Source organism: Rousettus aegyptiacus, unplaced genomic scaffold (genome assembly GCF_014176215.1).
Source record: "Rousettus aegyptiacus isolate mRouAeg1 unplaced genomic scaffold, mRouAeg1.p scaffold_m13_p_17, whole genome shotgun sequence".
Taxonomy (NCBI): Eukaryota; Metazoa; Chordata; class Mammalia; order Chiroptera; family Pteropodidae; genus Rousettus; species Rousettus aegyptiacus.
In genome coordinates, this window is record NW_023416292.1 from 8,026,764 (window position 1) to 8,050,529 (window position 23,766).

The 23,766-nt window shown below is 41.3% G+C and overlaps 1 protein-coding gene and 1 pseudogene across 2 annotated transcripts in view; one reads left to right on the top strand and one right to left on the bottom strand.

Moving 5' to 3' along the window:
- Positions 1 to 11,303, bottom strand: part of KCNH1 (potassium voltage-gated channel subfamily H member 1) — a 297,899-nt gene extending 286,596 nt beyond the window's left edge. For both annotated transcript variants that reach the window (XM_016158549.2, XM_016158548.2), the window contains exon 1: positions 11,010 to 11,303. In XM_016158549.2, the coding sequence (XP_016014035.1) occupies positions 11,010 to 11,088 (79 nt within the window). In that variant the 5' untranslated portion in view covers positions 11,089 to 11,303. The remainder of the gene's footprint in view (positions 1 to 11,009) is intronic.
- An 11,892-nt stretch (positions 11,304 to 23,195) lies between these two features.
- Positions 23,196 to 23,314, top strand: LOC118613152 (annotated as a pseudogene).
- The last annotated feature ends 452 nt before the right edge of the window (positions 23,315 to 23,766 follow it).

The following is a 23,766-nucleotide window of genomic DNA, read 5'->3' on the forward strand; positions in this document are numbered from 1 at the left end:
CCAGGCACAGGATGTTAGATCAGGAGTGGACTACTGGCCAAACAACCCATAGCCAGGGCTGGGCCAATTAGATTCCAGAACAAAAACTAAGACACAGAGTTAACAATGTACAAATGGTGAGTAAATGGGGACAAGGACATAGAAGAGCAGCTACTGAGGCCTGTGAAGGGAGAAATGGACAGACACAGACAGACAGACAGACAGACAGTCAGACAGATGCAGAATTGGTTAGATGGAGGCAGAGACTACAGGCAAAGACAGATAGCAAACAGGGGCAGATGGAGAGAGATGACAGACAGATAGTGACAAAGACAGCAGACAGAGACACAGCCAGATGGGGATCCAGACAAAAGTCAGACAGCAACAGAGACAGACGACATTGACAATCGGTGGCAAGAAGCAATAGGCAGAGATAGGCCGGAAGACAGTGGGAAAGGAGAGGAGAGACGGAGCCTGGGGAGAGGGGCCAGGCCAACAGAGTGCAGGTCAAAGGGCACGAGCCAGGGCTGAAAAATGGGCACCCGAGAGCCAGAAAGAGACTGATGGCCGGACCTGGAGAATGAGCGAGAGACAAAAGAGCTCCGGACCATTGCACAGAGGACAGGGGAGACCCCAGCGAGGGAGACAGAGACCAAGAGCCAGAGGGAGACAGCGAGAGAAGAAAACCAGAAAATCCAAATTACTAGAGGCAAGTGAGAGGCAAGGACTGGGAAGCTGGGGGAGAGAATGGTGAAGTTAATTCATATATAGGGACCCGCAAAATAGAGGCTTTGCCAGTGGGAGCTCACTTTCAACTCCAAGCAAAGTCAGTACGCACTTACAAGGAACTGCCTCACTGTCAAGGAGACCTGACACCAATCACAATCCTCCAACTCAGGGTTAGCTAGCTTACCTTACCCTAGAGAACGGGCCCTGCTGGCCAGATTGGGAAATCCCTGACCTTCTAGCCAGTCACCGGTTTCTGTGTTGCTGCTTCTAAGGTTCTATAAAACTTACTCTTGCCCAAAATCCCTCGGGAAGAGTTCTTCACTGCCTGTGAGGCTCCATATGCCCCCGACCCATGGATTGTCTTCCCTTAAATAAAGGTCATCGAACTTGTACTAAATTGTTTTAGCTTTGTCATTGGACAAGAATAATGGAGAAAATTAGCACACTTGATGTAGTCAGCCAGAACACAATCCCTGGACGTTCCAGGTAGGTAGGAAAAGTATAAAGTAGAATTTCATTTGTCAGAAGGAGAATGATTAGAATTTAGGACCTCCTCTGTCTTTGAAAAGTATCAGCTATCATTTCAAAAAGGTGGATCGAGCACACACATTTATTCCTCATTCTTGAATGATGGCTGAAAAATTAAATGGAATATACCCACAACAATAAAGAGAAGGGAGTTACCAGCAGGCATCAGCTCCAGTTCTGAAAGATAAAAATAGATAGAAGATGATATGCAGCAGAGGAAGCCACAATTTTAAAATTCCAGAGGGGTCTGGGTAAGGAGGGGGCTAATGGGCCCAGCAGGTCTCTGAAGAGACTCGAGACATTGAAATGCTGGCTACTACCTGAAGCAGGAATGAGACGTGAGCAAAAATTGGGAAACCAATTGAAAGTCTACAGAGAAAAAGTCCACTCACTCTCTCACACACACCCTACTCTATCCACGCATACCGGCCACCAAGCATTTATCTCTCAAGTAAAAAAACGCATGGGGTTGTCTTGAAAGCAATTGTACACAAACCACAGTGTCCATCAGAACTGCCTGCAGGGCTAGTAAAACAGAGATAACTGGGCCCCACCCCCAGGGTTTCTGATTCTAGTTATGAAGTGGGCCCAAGAATTTGCCTTCCAACCAAGATCCTAGAAATTCTATTATAAGATATTAACCAAAGGCAATTTACTTAATCTCTTTAAACCTCAGTTTCTCCACCTGTAAAATGGGAATAATAAAAGTGCCCACAGAATAGAGTTATAGTGAAGATTAAAGATGACGCACATAAAATCTTTGGCACACTGCCAGGCATGCAAGTGAGAAAGCCTATCTAATGTGTTCAAGGTCATAATTATAACCAATAATTATAATTGGTGCTTAGAACTAGTATCAGCTGGCTTCTAATGTCTTCGACGAACTCCCAATTTACTATGGTCTCACTTGAATTCTGAGATTATGAAAGTGAAAAAAAGATGGAAAAGAAATGTGAAAGTAGCTCATCAAGCCTGCAGGTGACCAATTCGCTGTGTTTAAAGCAAGGGCAGGTATACGGCGCCTTCATCAGGCAGAACGCAGGTGTTTTTTGCTATGTCGGAAGAAGCACCTGAATGCACAACCCTTCACCAAGTTCCCCCATATGATTGAAACTGCTCTGGACAAAAGGTTGAGAAAGTACTTCATCCAGAGAACAAGTAACTGGTTCTATTGGCAGAGTTCTGGCAAGAAATAATGGTACTTAGATGGATAATTAGAGGAACGTTACTGACAAAGGCTTGCGTGAAGTATAGGCAGTGTGGTATGCTGGTAAACCAACCGGGACGGAGATAGACCTGATTTACAGCATTTGCCAATGTCTGAGCTGCAAAAACTCCCACCATGGCCAATTTCGAGCTACCAAGGTGAAGCCTCCTAACCAGAAGTAAGAGATGTGCATGATCAGATCTTGAGAAGTACTGGCAGCCAGGTGCAGCCTGCCCCAAACACACCTCTGAGGGAAACTCAGGGGTAGCACAGCATCCCAGGGGTAGTTAAGAGTTGGAAACTTTATGCCGCCCAACCGTACTCAAACCCAAAGAAAGCGAGCTGGAGATGTAACCTTTAATCAAGGGAAAATAGACTATAACGGCCTTGCAGGGACAGGAGAAAAAATACCAGGGCCTTCCCCTCTGCTCCCTTCTCATGGTGGTATGCCCCACAACTAAGGCCCGCCTGGAGGCAGAAAGCAAGGGAGCCTATTAACATACTCCTTATGGATCAGCCTCCTGGAATGCACAGAATGTTGGAGAAGAAAAGAGAATGGCTCTAAGGTGGCAATGAGAGATAGACAGTACACCGGTCATGCAGAGGCTCGAAGCGCAGCATTACTAATGATAGCCACATAGAACTCTAATCCATTCTATCCCTATCATGCCGAAACAAAAGTAAGCAAATAAAAACTTAAAAATCCATTTAGAGGAAATAAATAGAGTCATCATTCAAATTAGCTCCATTTCATTTGCCGTGGTTCTGAAGTTCTAGTCTAAAATACGCTTTCCGAATTCACTCTTGATAGAAACCAAAGTTAAGCAATGTGTATCATCTTGCAAACGCTGACTCCAGCACTCTGAGAATGCCAGTGGAGGATGCCCCTGCCATCGCTTTAAGAGAGGAAGGAGATGATGAGAGGCCATTCCTCTGCTTTACCGAAGCATCTTATGTCACTGCAGAACCTTTCAATAGCTATGAGAAACAACAGTTTGGAAGAGCTCACAGTTAATAATTACATTAATAATTACAGAATTGACTCAGTTAATTTCAGAATATATCAGCTTTATGCAACACAGGGCTAATCGAAAGAGTTGTCACTTTAATTTACGTAATGAACAATCTTAGGATGAGTAAGCAAATTGATTCTGTTTATTGGCATAACTCTATAATATCCAATCAGAAGAGTTTTAAGTAGTTTTGTCAATACCAGGAGTGCACGACTGTTAGAACGAAGACCGTGAGAACTGAGGGAGATGCTGAAGTTGGCCAGACTGCAATCTGTTCAGCAAGACTGCACTTGCATAGAGAACCAGAACATCAAACAAATTCCAGCATCTAGGATATACTGAAAACTCACAATGGGTGAACAACTGAAGACAGCATGCCAAAGAAGACAGGGCCGTGAGATACCCCAGAGGAATGAGATTTTTTTAAGGAAACTTCCACCACACCAAAACAAAGCTTCACACATTCTACGGCCTTCTTTAAATCAACTTAAGGGATCCAGTCATCCCACATCGAACCTCACAAAAGAAGAAATAGCTATAAAATCCAAGAATGATTTGGGGTGAGGAGTTTATAAGGGGAAAGCATATAGCACATGTTGAGTTGGCATAATATCTCTTAAATCTTTGGGGGAGGTTTACAACACATACTGGTCTTCAGCCTGGATTCCTCCGTGAGACTCAGCATCTCAAAAGCTCACTCACTGTGGTATTCCCAGTCTCTAGCACAGTATCCGGCACACAAGAGGTGCACTGTGTTTATGAAACTAAACCACAAGCTATCCTTTGCTCTGCATTTTAATTTGTCTTTGATTTTTTATTCTTCCGTGAAATCTGTGCCTTTTTAGTCATTTTGGTTTTTTTTTTCACTAAAATAAACATAAATCATTCACTTCCTAGTTCCTTCCACTTCCAGCTCTGATTCTTACATAATCTCTGTCCCCAAGGTTTACTGCTTCTCGATTTAAGAACATGAGTCTCTTAAACACACACACCCCCTTTGCATGTGCCCTTTGCACACAACTCTAATTGTGCAAGTCTTTCACGTCATTTATCATCATGTGTGAGTGAGTTCACACTGTGAGAACATTCCAATGCACAGTAGATACTGATGCCTCCCAAAGGACAACAGCAAGTTTTGTTTTCATTTCATTTTGATCATGTGCTCACTACTAACATAACCCTAAATGGCTCTGTTTTATTAGTTATTAGGTTCTTTGGGCAATATCATTATTCAAAAAAAAAAAAAGAGGAGAAAACACCAAGTATTGGCAAGGATGTGGACTGATGAGAACTTTATATGCTGCTGCTGGGAGTGTGAACCGACACGAACCCTTTGGAAGCGTTTGGCAGCCTCTACCTCAGTTAAACTTGTGCATCCTAGACACAGACCAAATATGTGCCCACACATCCCAAGAGACACACGCAAGAATGTTTGTAGCAGCATTCATAGTAAAAAACTTGAAACAACTCACATGTCGTTGGAGGTCATCGAGAGGATATGACCTGCCAGCTGACTCCTGAGCTGGACCCAAGCCGTCGGAGTCTCCTCAGCCCCGCCCCTGACCTTAGAATGTAGGTTCCGCACACTGTGCCCACAGTGGGAGCCGTTTCAAGGACACAGCCTTGAGAGAGGAAGGTGTTGTTGAGACCATCTGGACAGACACATGAATGAACCAAGTTAAGGCCTCTATATAAACTTTCGAAATTCTGGTGGGCAATGCAGAGATCTACCCATCTTGCATCTATTCAAGACAAGCCTTACATGTAAGCTCCCTTGTTTATTAAACCTCCCACCAACCAAAATGGGGTGGTCTGCCTCTTTCTTCAGTCTCTCCTTGCCTTCCATGTTTGGGGCCCAGTTTGTGAACCAACACATATTCATCAACAGCAGAATGGATAAATGTAATGTACGTTATGGTCATACCATGAAGTATTACACAGCAGTGAAAATGGACCGACAGTACACACAACGACATGGATGAGTCTCCAACTGACCAAAGAATACATGCTGCATGGTTCCAGGTATACGAAACTCAAAAAAAGACAAAAATAAATGGTAGTGTCCAGGAATGTAAGACAAGGTGGTAAAATTATGAGGAAACACAAGAAATCATCGCCATAAAATCAGGAGATGGCTCCCTTTGGAGAACAAGGGAGCTGGGATCAGGAAGGGTTCCAGGGGGCTTCTGGACAGCTGGCAAGATTCAATGTCTTGATATAGGTGGTGATAGCACAGTACTTACTTTATATAAATGTCTAAAACTGTATAAAATTATTTTGTGTGCTTCTCTATTGTGGCGTTAAATTTTTCTAATGTTTAAGAAAGGGAAGAAGAATCAATACAAGGTAACTTATCAAACTACAAAAAAAAGGGTTTTCATGTGGGAAAAGGAGTGAGCTAGGTCAGCTTAGTTCCACAAGGCAGACCTCAAATGAGTCGCAGCTATAAGAGGGCAGATTTGGGTGAGATCAAACAACACAACGACAATGAGAAAAGAAGGAAGGGGAGGAAGAGAAGAAGGGAAGAGAAGATAAAAGCAGAAAAGAAAATAAAGAAAAGAAAATCCTGTTCGCAACTAAAGTTGCTTGAAAACAGAACATTCCTGGTAAGAAATTGAGTGTGCTATCACAGAAGCCATTCAAGCATGGGCGACATAGCCACCAGGAGGGATGCCCTGGAGAGGATTCAAACACTAGAGGAGGAATCGTAAAGAACATCCCTTTAGACCTCAGATGCTGTGATTCGTTTTCTCACCTGTTACAGGCGTGGCCACTTAAAGAGAGAAACTAAAACAAAAACAAATTCATGGTCCAAATATCCTAAATGTATAAAACAGATGCCCACCCTTTTCACAAAGGGTTCATTTCAATAAATAAGTATATTTTAAATGTTTGTTTACAAGACATTACCTATCTCACCAAAAAATAAAGGGGAGAGGAAGACTAAGGAGCTTCGAGGTAACGCCGAAGGAAAGACACTGTCGCATGAAACGCCATCACAAATGAAGAGCTGGAATGGGAAAGAACGAAGCCGGAGATGCCATCTATGCACCGTGTTCCTCAAACATATCTATTCTCTAATGACAGGTTACTGAAAAAAGATGAGTTTCATAACAATCATGGAGTCTGGATACTTTATTGCCTTATATTAAATCATAACACTTCGTTCTCTAGTCCCCCCAGCTTTTATCAGCCAACAGATTCAACTTTTTGACACTTGCAGAGGAAGACAGCTGAGCCTGGGCTGAAGGTTATTTTAGAAAATATTGCAAGAAAAACAAGCTCTGTTGAGCTGGTCATAATCCAGATTACGATCCATTCCCTTTTCAGAGCAAGAATAAATTTTAACCAGTTTTCCGTTTTATAAATGTTACCGTGGTTCAACACACCTATGAGAAGACACAACACTACCTGCAGCTCTCATCTTGTTTGTTAACTATTTATATCAACAATCCGAACCAACTTAACACTCTACAAAAACACAGCTGATTTAGCAATCTGTAAATTATACATGTACATAAATCTGGACCAAAATGTGCTGTGTTTCATTCCTGCTAATGTGCACGGATTCCTACTGGCACCTACAATCGTTTGATACAGGGTTCTGAACACTATAACATATGTTCTTCCTCGAATGGGACCGTGTTGGGTAATATTTTTGTAGTTTCCTGGCACTAAGGTCTGCCAGCCTTCCTAAACCAGGTCTCCTATTTGCTTCAGCAAGCATTCTGAAAGCTAAGTGACTGTAGATTTAAGCAACCATCAAAAAATATTCTGGAACAACACTTTCCAACTATAAATACAGAGAAACAGGGTGGCTTTGCCTACGTGGCGACAAATAGAAGGATTTGAAATGATCACCAATATGACCATAAGCAAAATCAAATCAAATCTGGACTCTTAATTAGTCCTGCTGACTACTTCCGACGATCCAAAAAAGAAATAATTATTAAATTTCTACTTCAAATGGTATCCAAAATGTATCGAAGAAAGTTAAACTAGATTTTAGTCCCTTCAAGATCAGTTAACACCTTAAAAGTGTTTATGCAGTTTTTTTTTTTGTTTTTTTTTGTTTTTTTAATACGATGTCAGGCCTAAGTAAGAGTTACAGCCAGAAAATACTGTGGCATAGGGGCAAGATCCCTGGACCAAGATTCACTCAAATGTAACTTACTCAGGATGAGAGGGTTTCTTGTTTCCCACTATATGCCCGGTGTTCAATAAGTATGCTCAACAAATCTTTGTGGAATGAAACCAGTCACAACTGCTGACTGGTCCCTGAGCTGCCTTTAAATGCCATTTCTAATTCTGCCTCTTACCAACTGTAGGTATATTATTTAACCTGAGGATTCTTAGTTCCCAAAACTCTGAAATGGAAACACTGCACCTTCTTTGCTGGCTTATGAGGATCGAAGGTGATATTTTATGAGAAGTGACTTAATATTTTATAACAGGCACATGAATGTTAAGTGCCTGTCATCCAACCTATGCCTTTGGCCAAACCATCTACAAAGGTGAAAATGCTGCCCTTCCTTGAAACAGAATTAGCTTCTCCTTTGTTATTCTGTTTGGATGTGGTAGTGTGGCCGTTTGCCAAAATGGATGTTGTTCTTGTTGTTATAACATTTTATTTAATCTCCACTGGGAAATTATGTTTCTCTTGAGAAAATAATGGTAAAACAAGGAAGGTCACTGCATGGTGGACCATAAGGAACATAACACTGAGGTCAAGAAGCTTAGGGCCTCATCAGTTCTGACCTTTAAAAAATCTGAGGAAATGCACACACTACAATTTCATCTATATAATGAAGAGGAAGGACAGACTAGATAGCATCTAAGGTCCCTCTTATTCTAAGTTCTATGATCTTTCAGACACCAGATATTCAAATGCTCTCGAAGTCAGTTCTATTATTCATTAGCATATAATGAGAGTGTATTTTTTTAAAGGATGATGAGAACAGTTCCACAGGCTAAGTCTTAATGGCTGAGGAAACAATGATATTACAAGAAGGATGAATGAGATCCTCTAAAGAACACCTGCTTCAGGCACTGTAGGCTTGCCACTTTGAATGAGTCACTTAATATTCCTAGGACTCAGTTTTCCAATCTTTAAAAGAGGAATAAAAGTACTGCATAGGACCACTGGGAGAAAATTCCTAATAAATGATCCAAAAGTATTGCTATTTAAAGGTAAAATGCTATTTAAATACTCTAATGTCCAAAAAAAGGCTGGTGGATTTTAGGGAGAGACAATCAATATTTTTAAACAGACTTTTTCCATCACAGTAAAATCATACGATGCATGTAAATATTGTGATATTTCCAAGAGTCTACATTTTTTTCTACATTTTTGTGATCAAGAAATATTATGAAAGGAATTACTAAAAACTTAAATCCCACATTTCAAGATCAGAATCTTCTGAAATAATACATAATTTCTAAAGTTCACAACATGGTTTGGTTTCGTTGTTGATGCCGTTTGGTTGTTTGGTTGACTGAAGTCAAGCTGTTGGTACCGGTGCTGGAATTAAAGTGCCAGTACTAAAAATATTCCCATCTACTTATTCTATTGACATGCTACGTATGTCTGCAGAGGGGAAATGGCCCTAAGAAGATCAACTAAACTGGAAAGTATTCTCCCCTCTCAGCTCCAGGATTTTTTTTTTTTTATGATGGTGCAGCTTCAGGATTTTTTAAAACTTATTTTATTGTGGTATTAGCTCCAGGATTAAGTTATTTCTACAAGCCCAAGAAACTCTGTGACTATTATAAGATTCTCTTAACTACTCTCTCCACTCAAAAACATAATATGGCACACATTAGAGACCAGATTTCCTCTAACTTAAAAAAAAATAGCCACTAAACCAAAAAACGTAATTGTCAATGATATTTATGAGAACATTGATATCACTGGCAAGGGGATCCCCAATACTGCAAAACTGCCTCCATATCCACTAACAGGCCGATAAGAATAGCAATCACGATGCATTCATTAACTCTTAGTGATTTTATTTAAAAATCTATAAACCTCCAGCTTTTTTACGGTAGAAGAAGTCATCGTGGCTATGTATGTTACTTGCACCACCAAGTTAACAGCTGTGACCTTGCTCAAAAAGCCACCTTAGTTTAAAAGAGGAAGACCTTGAAGAGAAACTCTTCGACACTCTTATTCCTGAGGCACATGATAAATGATCATTTCTAAGAGTGTTTAAATAATACATGATTTGCCATCCTACTTAAGTTTTTCATTATAAGATAAACTTAAATCATTTTTAATGAAAGAGTATTTCTTAGTAGCATGTCACTTTTCATGCCCTTCCCCTGAATCTCTCTAACGAAATCCAAATAGGAGCCCATAGTTTTCACACAAGCTCCTTAAAGCTCTGAAATCGAGATATTTACACGTTTTTAAAACCCATTTCCAGAGTTAGCGCTTCATGTCCTCCTAAGGAATGTCATCTGTCTCTGGAAGGAGCGGGATCCAGGAGTGTGTAAAGAGCATCTGTAGGTTTGGCCCCTTTCATTTTAGTCCTTTGACGAACGGGTGTGCACTGCACCTTCCAAACGACAGGTTCCTGTTTGTTCTGCAAGTGTTTCAGCTGGGGTACTCCGCGTTGGGTTATAAAGGCGTTTGAAACGTTTTCCTTTCCAGCTCGGCTCCTGGGACTCTCGCCCCCCACCGCGTCATGCTCCTGTCCATCTTAACGCCATTGGAAAAGAGAGGGGCGGGGAGCGTTGGTTTATTGGGTAATGAAAGAGATTTACAGGCTCGGAGAGTTTGGGAATTTACAGGTGAGCAAGATTTATGGGTATAAAACACTGTTGTAGGTTTGGAAAGAAGGAACTGTGACAGATTCCTACCTGTGACCACTTGGCCAGTTCTGCACCTGTGCCCTCCACTTCCCACCTGAGTCCAGGAAATTCTGCCCCTTCGTGAGTCTTAACCCTGAAAAGGGTAGGTGAGTGAAGAAGTGGAATCGGGGAGCCTGAAGCACGTCCCTAAGTCCTCACGTCCCAACACCTCGGACTTTCCTCGGGCTGCGGGTATGGAAGGTAGATACAGAGAGGCAGCCGCGTCCGGCCGTCCCTCGGGGGCCAGGACCAGAACTGCGCGTCTCCAGGGCCGGCTCCCCCTGTGGGGAGGCGGCGCCTCGGGGAGCAGCAGCCGGAGCGCCCTGAGAGCCTTCACCGAGGGGTGGGTACCCATGGGGAACGCGCTGCCGCTCCGGCTCCAGTTCCTGAGGCGTCCAGCTTCCCATCACTTTTCCCCGTACTTTGCTCGTCAGCCGTCAAGCTCTCTGGAGAGGAGACCGAGAGGCGGGAGAAAGGCCCACGGGCATCCCCGGGAGAGCTCCCTTCTTGGGAGGGGAGCCGACCCTGCCCCGCCCTACCCACCTTTCCCAGCCTCGGGGAGGCAGCCCGGGCGCCCGCGCCGCGGCTCCCAGCAGAGCTCCGGGTTCTGCTGCATCTGCCGGCGCCGAGCGGCGGGAGGCGACTGCAATAAAGGCACGGATAAAAAGCCTTGGTAACCGAAACCCAAATGCACCTCTTACCATTAGACCGCCGGACAATATTCTCCAGAAACGTGTTTTGCGGGGCCACCAGTCCCCTCCTGCCCCCGGCCATGGTCATCCTCCCGACAGCTCGGGGTCTGGGGGCGTCCCGGCGCGGCTCCTCAGGGCAGCAGCAAGCGGGACGCGGGGCCCGCGCGCAATCCCGACTCGAAGTGCCCCATGCGCCCCACGGGGACCCGGGCGGGCAGGGGCGGCGGCTCCCTCCGGCTGCCACCCTCCGGCTGCCACCCTCGCGCCCTCTTCGCGCCTCCCTCCCTGCGGCCGGCCTCGCAGTGCACTCGCGCGGGCTCGCCTCGCCGCAGCCGCCTGCGGGTGGGAGGGGGGAGCCGCGGCGCCTGGGCCGGCGGCGCCCCCTACCGGGCGCGTGCCCCGCGCGGGCCTGCGGGAGACCGAGCCGTGGTCCAGCGGCCGCCGGGAGACCGCGAGCGGCGGTGGGGCCGAAGGTGGCAGCGCCACCTTCTGGGCAAATGGCGTTCGGGATGCTCCTGGGGCGCATTCTTGGTGGACTCACACCCAGCAAGGTCACCGTGAGTCTTGGGATGGTAGGATGTAACGCTTCCTTTGCTCCGTTTCAGGCGGGAGCCTCTGGGACTTCTGAGGCTCTTGGAACACCTTCCTGCTTTCCCCTAGGGATTCTTAGCCTCATTTGTGAAAGTCGCCCCACCTTGATTCTAAAACTAGTTGTTAATTAATGAAGCTGTATTTGTAAGAGGTCAGACTTGCAGAGTGACTGCACTCCAAAAGAACTGTCTTGTGTTATTTTAAAGATAACCAAAAGTCGAATGCAGGCTCCAGACATTTGATTAATTTGTTGACTGACCTGATTTCCACTCTTATCCAGCGAATAGTTTACCAAAAAGCCAAGGTAAAAAAATATATATATATATATTTTAGCTGAAGCACAACCTGTTATGATCAGTATGGTTAAGAAACAGAAACAAATTGTCTGACAAACATCAAAATGGTGAACTTGTCTCTGAGGACAAATGCTTGGAGTAGGAGACTGGGGTGAGCAGCTTCCCTAACATTTAACATTAAATAATAACCACAGCCTTGGCTTGCAGGACGGCCTGCACTACACAGGAGGAGGTGCTGGGCTTCACACCTGCCCCCAGATATAATGAAGAATCATCTACACCAAAGGTTCCTGGAAAGGAACTCAGACAATCCTCCTTTGTTCATTTATTCTGGGAGATTTCTACCTGCACATATTGTTTGCCTGTCCTTTTACTCTATATCCCCAGTGGGTGTGACCAGAGACTGAGTCTATGCCCACAAAAGGAATGAGCTGATAGTTTTCTAGTTAGTTCCAGGCTGGGTCAACAATCAATACCAAAAAAAAAAAAAAGTAAGAAGAAGAAAACTGAGCTTGCAACCTCATTTGTCTAGGATAACCATCCTGACATATCTTATTATTTGTATTGCAGATACCCTGTCCCCATGTATCAATATCAAAAATAGAAGAATTAGTTCTTGCTCAGCAATCTCTGAGTTGCTGTGAAGATCAAATGTAATTATGTACCCTAAAATGTAAAACGTACTCTAAATTGTAAAATGCTGTAGCAAGGTCAAACATCGTTACAGTAACTAAATAAACAGCCATCACAAACTTCACTCTTTGTCTCATCTTGTGTAAACTGCTTTAGCAGTGTTAGGTAAGGCTTGCATAGGCTTCGAGATGGAAGTAAGGATAAATGTCTTCCATAACAGTCTAACCAGCACATCAACCACCCAACTTAGAGCTGTGATTTCTTAAACGCTAGCTCCGTCTAGTGGTTCTTTGTTCTATTACAAATGAGATAACAAACGGTTGTTGAAAAGAACGTACTCTGAAATGTATTTGCTTCTGTGGTGTCTGCCCACTTCATTTGAATAAGTTCATTTAAATAAGTCTCTTAAGGTTATGTTATCTACTGCACAAACATGCCCAAAGGGAGATTTTTCATGACAATATTAAAAACCTGTCAAGCAACCTCATAATCCTGCTTGTGAAAAGAAGATAAAGAAAATAGGGAGAAAACTATCACAGTTAATAAAATTTCTCAGATTTTAATGAGCTCTCATGTTCTGTGGCTCAGATAAAAAGAAAACAGATGATACTCATTTGAGGTGAGAGATGTTAAATCCTTGGTAGGTACCTGATAAGAAAAAGGAACAAGGAGATAACTTGCATTTTAGTTTTAGATGTATGAACACTGTAGTTCTCAATCCACACCGTGTGTGTATACCACTTTGAATTCTATTTTTAATGGCACACCTGAAGAGATTAAAAGACCTAAAAGAACACTAAAAAGTCCGCAGCGTTTAACCACCATCACTACTCAGTGTAAGAGCATCTCACATCTCAGTGTCTATGAAAGCGTGTCCAGTCATTTCCCCATTTCCTTAGCTGACCCCCAACACTATCTGTTTGTGTTCTGCCCTGTCCACATTCTCTTTGATAGTCACAAGTCAAGGCTGCATGTGTTCAGTAAACATACCACCTTTCCTGGGGCTGGTTTGACAAAACACTCTGCTCTTTACCTCTCATTTGCCACCTTCTGTTTCCTACTCTACATTTGGTTCTAGGATCTGCTCAGCTTAATGTCCTTTCTGAGCTCTGTAAGTTGTAGGAATCTCAGATAGATCTGACTGTGATCTGACGAATTTGTCAAAATTTGGTAACATGTTTGGGAGGGATTCACAACACACCAGTGTGCTTTGGCAAACCAGTTGAGAGCCCCTGTGTTTTTTACATGAGAGCCAAAGCCACTTTTCATTTAGAGAGATGACTTTTAAAAACTGTGACCAGAGTTCCAATTAAACTGCCTCTGTCCCTCCCTGCAGAAAGTCCTTACAACTGCCTAGAACTTCTACCAAGAAAGATACAGAGTCTGAAATTAAAACTACTAACATTCTCTTCTGATATTTCTAGCTTCCCTTCCTTCTCAGTGGCTCTTTTCCTGTACTCCCTCAATATTTTGTTTACCACTCAATCATAGCACGTGTTTATGTCTGCACCACACATTAGATGGTGAGCTCCTTGAAACAAAGATAAACTTGACCAATATTTGTTCTCGTAAATGTAATTAAGTCATGCCGAATTAATGAGTTTGCAAAAGGAATTGATAGTAATGGAGGTATAACACTACAGAGAGAGCATGCAGACAGGTCTGCAGACTGGCTGGGATAAGAGTCTAGTGGATGACTGAACAATCTCTATGTCCTACAAAGAATCTATCGAATGAAGAATGAGACAATGCCACACAGCAGAGGGCACATGCACAGCAAGTGGCATCACACAAAGACAGGAATTCCATTTATTTTCCTTTATGAAAACCATGAGGCATAGATGACAGATTTCAGGAACCCAAGAACCCCTCATACAGAGGAGAGTCACCTATGAGATCTGGGCTGCCTCTGTCGGAGCCGGACTGAGCAAGCAGGGATGCTTCAGCATCGGCAATCAATTAGCATCGTTAGGAGAAACTGAAACTAGACGTAACTTTGGCCACTGTGAGTGAAATATCTAAAAGAGAGAGGATTTTCAGAATGGGAAATTTTAGTTTTTAGAACCCAATGACTGACATTTATTATATATAATTTCTGTTAACATAATTTCTTTTCAAATACACTTATCAGAAAAGAGTTGGGCAGGCCATATCTATTGGAAAGATCTGTTCCATATTACAGGTATCTTCCCCTCCCACCTCCCCCCAAGTGCTGGGAGAAGGAAGAGAATCTGCCTTAATGAGAATCGTAGACTATGAAGTTAATTCATTGATTGGAGAGAAAGGATGCACAGTTATACTCAACTGTGACAAACTCAGTAGACATTTTTAAATATTTGTAGAATTGAGTTATAGCCCTCCAAATGCCCAAAGCTAGACTCTTATCAAAGAAGAACATGATTTTTTACCACATCCTTTCTCCTGAAAAACAATCAAAAACTATTTATAACAATCTCATTTTATTATAACAAACATTTGCTCAGAGTCTAGAATACACCAAACACTGAGATAGATTCTAAGGATGAAAAGATGGTCATGATTGGCACCCACCCTTAAGAAGCTCAATAAACACTAGTGCTTACCATCTTTATGATTCTCTCCTTTGAGCTACTTTCCTTTCTTGAGTGTGCCCTCTAACTCATGCTTTCTTTCTCTATAAACTACATTCAGCTCGATCCCTTCATTGAAGTCTTTCCTGCCTCCTTTGAATGGAGACTTGGCTCTCGCGCAAGGTCTTGAGGTCCCAGGCATCCCACTCCTTTGGGAGATACTCATCTGACATGACCCATGTACCTAGAGCCAGAACTTGAGGTGAGAATTTGTCCAGTTCTTCATTACCATATCTGAACCACCATTCTTCCACATTCATGTAAAACTTCTCCTTTGAAGGGCATAATCGGTAAAAATCACACTCTACTCTTCTTTACTTCTTCAAATAGATTTAGGGAAAATTGTATTCAATTTCAAAAACGCTTAAGTGCCTGAGGGACACTATAAAGAAATATTGAGTAAGAAGTTGGATACATAGGTGTAGAGCCCAAGAGAAATATCTGGATGGAGCCAGAGGTTGAAAATCACTAGCTGATATCCCCAAAGGAGACTGAGAAGGAGCAGTTTGGAAGTAGGACAACTAGGGGGCGCAGTTTTGTAGAAGCTCAGAAGGGAGGAGTCTTTAAATAAGATTGAAGAATGGAATCATAGGCTTTGACCTATGTACCTTAAAGTCTCTTTGAAAGAGAATTAAATATCTAGAGAATAAGAAGAAATTTAATCTCTAAGGTGAAAACAAAACATTATGACAAGAAAAAAAAAACAGGTGGATTTTGAAAAAAAAAATAAGAATTTAAAAAATATCCATGGAAATAAAAATTCCACAGGTATTCTAAATAGTTGTCTAGACCCACTTAACTGGAGAAGAAATTGCACAGAATTTAGTCTAGAGAAATAGATATATGGGAGACGCGAATGACAGGTGGATGGAGTGAGAGGCTCCAGTGTGTGTCTAAAAGGAATGCCCTAAGGAATAAAAACATAAGATGGGGAAGGAGCAATATTCAAAGAGATAATAAGAAAGAAACTGAATTTCCCAGAATTAAAGAAATTCTCAAATCAAAAAGGCAGGATAAATGAAAAGAAACAAATCCAGACCTAGACAGACTGCAGCGAAACTTCAGAACTTAAAAGGAAAAGTGAAAATCTTGAAAGCTACCATAGGAAAAAAATAGATTAGCTACAAAGAAATGAAATGATACTGACGCGAGAGATATCAACATGAACAAGAGAATCGGAAAATGATAGAATACACAAGTCCCCAGATATACCCAACAGATGGCTAAAATTAAAAAGACTGATAAAATAAAATGTTGACTAGAATGTGAAACTCTCAGAACTTTCATACATTGCCGTGGGAATATAAAATGATAAAAGTGCTTTGGAAAAGAGCCTGGCAGTTTCTTAAAAAACTAAACGTTCACCTACCTTACAACCCAGAAATTCTACATATGTCCACAAAAAGATTTTATATTAGCTTCATTCATAATAGCCAAATACTAAAAACAGCATGTGTCCATCACCAGCAGAATAAACTGTAATATACTCATACGACGAAATACAATTCAGTAATAAAATGAAACAAACTACAAGTAAATGCAAACAACATGGATAAATCTCAAAAATATGCTGAGTGAAAAAACTTTAGACAAAAAGTACATGATATATGACTCCATTCATAGGGTTCTAGAACAAGCAGTTGAAGTTATAGTGAAAAAGAAATCAGAATAATGTTTGTCTCTCACAAGGTATATTAGGGATTGCCTAGAAAAAGGCATGATAGAACTTTCTAGAGTGATGACAATATTCTATATTTTGATGAGTGTGGGTCAGGCAAGTAAATGTATTTGTCGAACTCATGATACATCTGAGTTTTATGCATAGTGTATATTGTATTTCAAAAAAACAATACTCTAAACTCAAAATGAATTCTGACTAACAATATTCAGGCTAAGCGAAAGATGGTCAAATAGATAAATAGATGTATCATAAAACAAATATAATACAATGTTAACAATCACAGAAGCCAAGTGGGTAGTAGATAGGTGTTCACTATATAACTCTTTCAACTTTTCCATATGTTTGAATTTTTTCATAGGCATCTGACCTATTATTTTAAAAGGAAGATAAAATAAAGGCATTTTCAGAAACAGAAAGGTAAAAGGTGATATTTACTGAAAAGACTACTTAAGAATACATGACAGAAAAAAAATGAACTTAGAAGAAATGAGTGAAGTATAAGATTCAGTGGTGAACAGAAAAATTGGTAAAAACATGTTAGATTTAAATAAATAGCATACTATTATTGATCATATCTTTTCTACCCTGGATCTGCAACATCCCCTCCTTGTTGAAGCCTTCGCGTTAAGACGAAAAAAGAAAATTGTCGATCGTACTTCCCACTCTATCAATTGCTATCCTAGGATATAAGGTGCTATCCTATGTCATCCTCTTTACCGCTGATTCAAAAAGAATTGCCTCAACTCGCTGTTTCCACTTCCTCACATCCTGTTCTTTCCTCAATGCAATCTATCTGCTTCCTCTCCCATCATTCTACTGAAATGATCTCACCAAGGTCATGTCGACCTCCATATCACTAAAGCCAATGAACATGTTGCAGTCTCCATAGCACTGAACTTCTTGGTAGCATTTGAAACACACTTTTCCGTTGGCTTCTGGGTTGCCGCATTCCTGATTCTCCTCCCGTGTCTCTGTAGTGGCATTATTCATATTTATGGTTTCCCAGCATCTTTTAAACACATTTCTATATTGTGTTCTTTTCCTTTACTATGAGTCCAAAATCCCAAGGCAAAGACCAGGGCCTTCCTTGCCAGCCTCCCTTGCAACCAAGTGTAAGCTTGTGACATAATTCCCACTACTTAACTGCATTCACTTGAGACTTGAATTAGAAGAAAATGACAGGAGGAAGAAAACAAGTCAAACTCATTTTGCTTGCATAGGTTGTTGTGAGGATTAAATTTAGTAATATACATAGAGCAATTAGAACAGTGCCTGGCACAGTGCAAGCACTATGTAAGCGTTAGCTGTTACTGTTCTTAAAGGAATAGCAGCAGGTTTTGACACCCTTTCAAGGTACAATAAACATGATTAGACAATAAACAGAATGAAAGATCAGGAGCCTTAACCTAATTTACCTTTATAAAATAACAATTGACTATTGCAATATAGTTAGTATATAAATGAAATTAGGGTTCATTACCCTATTGTATACAGTTTCAAATAATTCAAAAAATATTTTCAAAAAGTCTGATTTCAACCTATATCAGCCAAAGATCTTCGTCAAATATAAGGCCCACAAAGCCATCAGAGGACCTGCTCCTGTGACTACATTGCTGATGAAGATCCTGGATAGGTCAACAAATAAAAAACAGATCAAGATGTTTGGAGTGATCTATAGTGAGCTGGAAGATTCAGTGTGATTTCAACAGTGGCGTCAAACACCGAATCAATATTTCTGAGTATGAGCAGCTGAGAGGTACATGGCCAACCTTCACATATGGAATTTATTCCCTTAGGAGTTAAAAGAGGATCAGGAGATAGGAATGATTTAGACTAGCGGTCAGAAGTTAACTCAATCAGAAATGTACCAAGGTTGGGATTAGTTATGACTGTAAATTGTGTAAAACATGAACGTCTTTTTTAAAAAATAAATTACTGCTCTGAAAGGCAAAATTTTATATAATCTACATATCTGTAAAATGGGGATAATATATTAGCCGTTTTACTCAATTATATGAGATTAAATAAGTTAATAAATGTAAAGTATGAGAGAATGTCTGGCATATCTTTGTTTGCTTGTTTGTTTGTTTTTGGTCACATACCGCACGCCCTTCCATTCCCTTTCACTGTTCTACAGTTTATGCAACTAAACTGCCTGAAACTCAGGGGCTCATGAGGGGAAGGACACTGAGTAAGAAAAGAAAGAAAAAACGCTGTGAATTCTAGGAGTTTATCTTGAAGCTAAAGTCTCCCCCACCCCCTTGATCTTTCTAGAAGTTGCAGCAGAGGTCTCCTAAGAAAAGCAGTGGGCAGAGGTCTCGTGCCTGTCATGACAACACACTCAGGCTAGATCTACCCAGCCTGGCCTGGCTTTCTACCCACTACACTGCCTGCCTCAGCCAGTGCCTCCCTCCCCCATAGGGGGGAGGTCATAGAGCCTCAACCCCCCATAGCCGAGTGAGTGAGTTTTTATAGCTCACAAATGGTTGTCCAGCTGCACTCAGAACACCAGGAGAGCAGCATAAGATCTTCCTCTCTGTGCTTAACATCTAGCAAGATTAAGAATTGAAAATCCAACTGCAAAGTAGCTCCTATTTGTGCTTTGAAATCACTGGGGAATCATTGTGAACCCAGCTGGATAGCTTTGGTTTGTTTACATTATGTTCTTGTTATCACAAGATTTTTTCCTTCACCAGCATGGGGTCTACTTACCTCCACTCTTCAAATGCCACTTTGTTTACTCACTGTGGCCATCCTTTTCTGAAAATACTGTCTCAACATTAATAGGCCCCCTCTGTGGCTATCTAGCAAGTTACTTTGCAAATTATCTTTTAGTAAGAACTGCAGAGAATAAATGATCAAGAGCCTTCATCCAATTTACCTCTATAAAATAACTACTGACTATTACAACACAGTTCTAAAAGTACTATTATAAGTCATCCCAGTAAGAAAGAATGTGAAGAGGAACATAAGGAGAAAAAGAGCGCCCATAGCTCTCCAAATAGTTCATATTTAGATGGACAAAAATACAGAAATGATAAAAGATAAATATCAGAGTTGTGAACCAAATACCAGAGACTAACTCCCTTAATAATCTGAGAATTTTGGAAAATGCAGCAGGCAACTAAAACCTTATTCTTAGAGCAAGTAAATGAATATATAAAGCAGGGGATTGCCATTTGGACACTATTGATACATATAAATATAACAAACAACAGAGAATATGGAATTTTTCACCGACTCATTTGCTTTTAGCTTCCTTGTTAAAGGGAATAATATTTAAACTGCATTGAACTTTCCAATATCATAAAGAAGAAGTCGAAGTCTAAGATATGGAAAAAACATATTAAGAAACTGTATAGCTAGTTAGAGTTAGCTCCAGCTGAATGAAACATTGAAGGGACCAGAAACCTAAGCACAAGAACATGTTTTCCTTATTTTATTCAAAGGGAGAAAGATATGAATTATTTTGAGAAACCTGTTTAGTTTTATGGCAGTTCTGAACAAATTGCTGATAGGTTATCAGATGAGTTGGGAGGATCTAGAAAGGAAAGAGTTAACCACTGGGAACCAGAATGGGTAAACCAAATAGGGAAAGAGAGAGTAGCAGAAAACGTTAGAGGGAGAGAAAGAGAGTACAAAGAACAATTGTGAACGCCTTAGAAGTGGACCAAAAATGTTTCTGGATATCTTCAGTGAAAACTAGCACATCCTTCCACGATATCTGGTTTGTGGGGCCTTTGTACTTTTATGGTATTTGAGCTATTTACAACTCTGTAATTTGTACACGGCTTACAGCGATGCAAATTATTCTTGTCCAAAGATGTACAAATGAATTTTTTCATATGCAGGTTCAATTGATTTTCCTCCCTCAGTGTGGAATAAACAAAAGTTTTGCACTTCTGGGAGGAGGAAAAAAATATCGTAGATGATAGAGGTTCTGTTCATCCCTCCGGCAACCAAATCAAAGTAGTGACGGAATCCAGGAGCAGCAGCAAGGAAAAATCACCTGGGATCTGGATGAACAAGCCACACAACCAGAGAGCAGTCCAAGAAAGCACCCTGCAATGGCAGAAGATAGGACGGGGCGAGGACGCAGGGCTGCTCCGTCTGGAGCAGCTGAATGGGACGGAGGCTACAGCAGTGGCAGAAGCGTCTTAAAGGGGCTGCGTTCACAAGCGGATTTTTGCAGTGACAGATCTGCTCACTCTGAGCACCAGTGCCCATTTGGCTGCATGCAGGGGGCACCAGGGACTTACAGGGAGACATTGTCAGAGAGAGAGCCTAGTAGAGACTCACTCTGTCCAAAAGTGCTGGGATATTCATTGCTCCCTGTCGAGCCCTCCCCCTTCCCAGTGCACAGACACAGAACCACCATAGCTGAGTTGTCATCAAACTGGATAACAGAGGTCGCTCCGCCCAGAGGATCCCCTGAAACCTCACTTCCCCCAATTTGTAGCCCCATCCAAGCCACATCCAGGTATATCCTCAGCGAGTCAGGTGCTCCTTGCTGGGCAGTGCCTAGACTAACACTGGAGGCAGCTGACCTATTTCTGATGTGGCCTTTTGAGGCAACTATAAGTACAGCATCTGTGGATTGCTTGCTGAATCTTAACAGGTGGCCCTGGAGGGGTAGAGGCTTGGGCTAAGTTTGGCCCACAGCTGAACCCATCTCAGGACTATGCCATTGCACACCTACTTCACAAATCCACACTAATAAGACCGAGAGACTTAGGAGCTTTGCTTAATATGTAGAAACAGACATGGAAAGGCAGACAAAATGGGAAGAGAAAGAAGCAAAAACCATATGAGAGAACAGAACAGAGATCCAGATAGAATGAAGTCAAGTAACCTGACAGGTGCAGAGTTCAAAACACTGGTTATAAAGATGCTCAATGAACTTTTGGGAAGTGTAGAGAACTTCAACAAAGAGATAAAAAACATAAAAATGGAAATAGAAGTTATAAAAGGGAACCAGTCTGAAATGCAGAACACATTACCTGAGATGAGAAATATATTAAATGGAATAAACAAAGTGAATAAAGAAAAGGATCAAATGCCCTATCTAGAGGATGGGAAAGCCAAGAACACGCAAGTAGAATGGCAAGCGATGAGATGCCAGGACTATAAAAATAATTAAAGGAGCGTATGGGACACTATTAAGGGTCCAAATATCTGTCTGATCGGCGTAACTAAAGAAAATCAAGACGTTGAGCAGCTGTTTGAAGAAATAATGATGGAAAACTTCCCTAACCTGGCGAAGGAAATGGACATAAAACCCCAGGAAGCTCAGAGAATTCCAAAATTTAAGGTCCGAAGAGGCCAACACCAAGACATGTCATAATTAAAATGTCAAAGTTTAAATACGAAGAAAGAATATTAAAAACAGCAAGAGAAAAACAGATAATTACTTATAAAGGAACACCTATAAAACTGGCAGCTGATTTCTCAAAAGAAACTATGCAGGACAGAAGGGCTTGGCAAAAAATATTCAACAGGATGAAGACCTAGGATCTACAATCAAGAATAATTTATCCAGCAAAGCCATCATTTAGAGTTAAAAGACAGATAAAGAGCTTCCCAGATGAAAATAAGCTAAAGGAATTTATCACCGCCAAGCCAGTAAAAAATATGTATCATAAACACGAAAAAAGAATGGTAACAACTACATTCCTGTCAATAAGTACTTTAAATGGAAAAGAATTAAGTGTTCCAACCAAAAGATAGAGTGGCTGAAAAGATAAGAAAACTAGACCCCCTACACATGAAAAGGAAGGAGATGGAAAAAAATATTGCTTTGATGAACCTAGAAGGTATTTAAGTCAGACAGAGAAAGATAAACACTATATGATTTCACTTATATGCAGAATCTAAGAAATAAAAACAACAAACTAATCAAAAACAGACTCAAAAATGTAGTGGACAATTGATATCAGACAGAGGGGAGAGGGTTTGTGGGGCTGGGAGAATGGGGTGAAGGTTTTAAAGAAAGTACAAATTAGTAGCTGATAGATGGTCATGGGGACGGGGAGCACAGCAGAGGGAATGTAGTTAGCATTAATATGATGGCCAGGTGGAGGGCCAGGGGCGGGAGGGAGCAATTGGGGGATCGTTTTATGAACTATATAGATGTCTAACCAATGTACTGTATACTTGAAACTAATTAAAATAAATTAATATATATTTTTAAAGTTTTGCATTTCTGAAGTAAATTCATATAAGTGTTTCTGATGGTCTATATGGCGGCCTATATATGTTTTAACTTTTTGAATTCTCCTTTGAACCAGTTCCCTCATTAATTAATAAGTTAAATAAAATCTTTCATGTGTTTTTATTTTATATTTGCACAAGAGGCATAATTTTCTTTTTTAAAAGTATACATCTCACCTACAGCCATGCTACCCTGAACGAATCTGATCCCATCTGATCTTGGACGCTAAGCAGGGTTGGGCCTGGTTAATACTTGGAAGCGAGACCACCTAGGAAGACAAGGTGCTGTAGGCGTAAAAAATTTAAACATAGGAGATTGTAAACTGACGAGGTCCTTGCAATCTGTGAGGTCAACCAAGGGTTGCCTCACCTAAAAAAAAATAATAGTAAAAATAAAAATATACACCTTTTTTTATGGAAGGATGAAAGAGGTTTCCAGGCAGAAGTAGTGATACGTTTTTAAAATATGAGAAGGAGGAGTAACATGGCGCATTGATAGCACAAATGCATGTGAAGGAGTGGGGAGACTGCTGCTTGGTGATAGACCTCAAGAGCCTGGATGGTAGCAGGGACCAAGGTAAACATTTCAGAAGGTAGCTAAAGAAAAAAAAAGAAAGAAATGTGTTTTAGCTCCTGAAAAGGGAGTGTAAGAGGGTAATCAAGGATATGATACCTAGTGAGAGACCATGTGTGGTGAAGGGCCAATGGAAGTTCTTGGTGTTGGAGTAGCCGAAGGCATTTCAAAA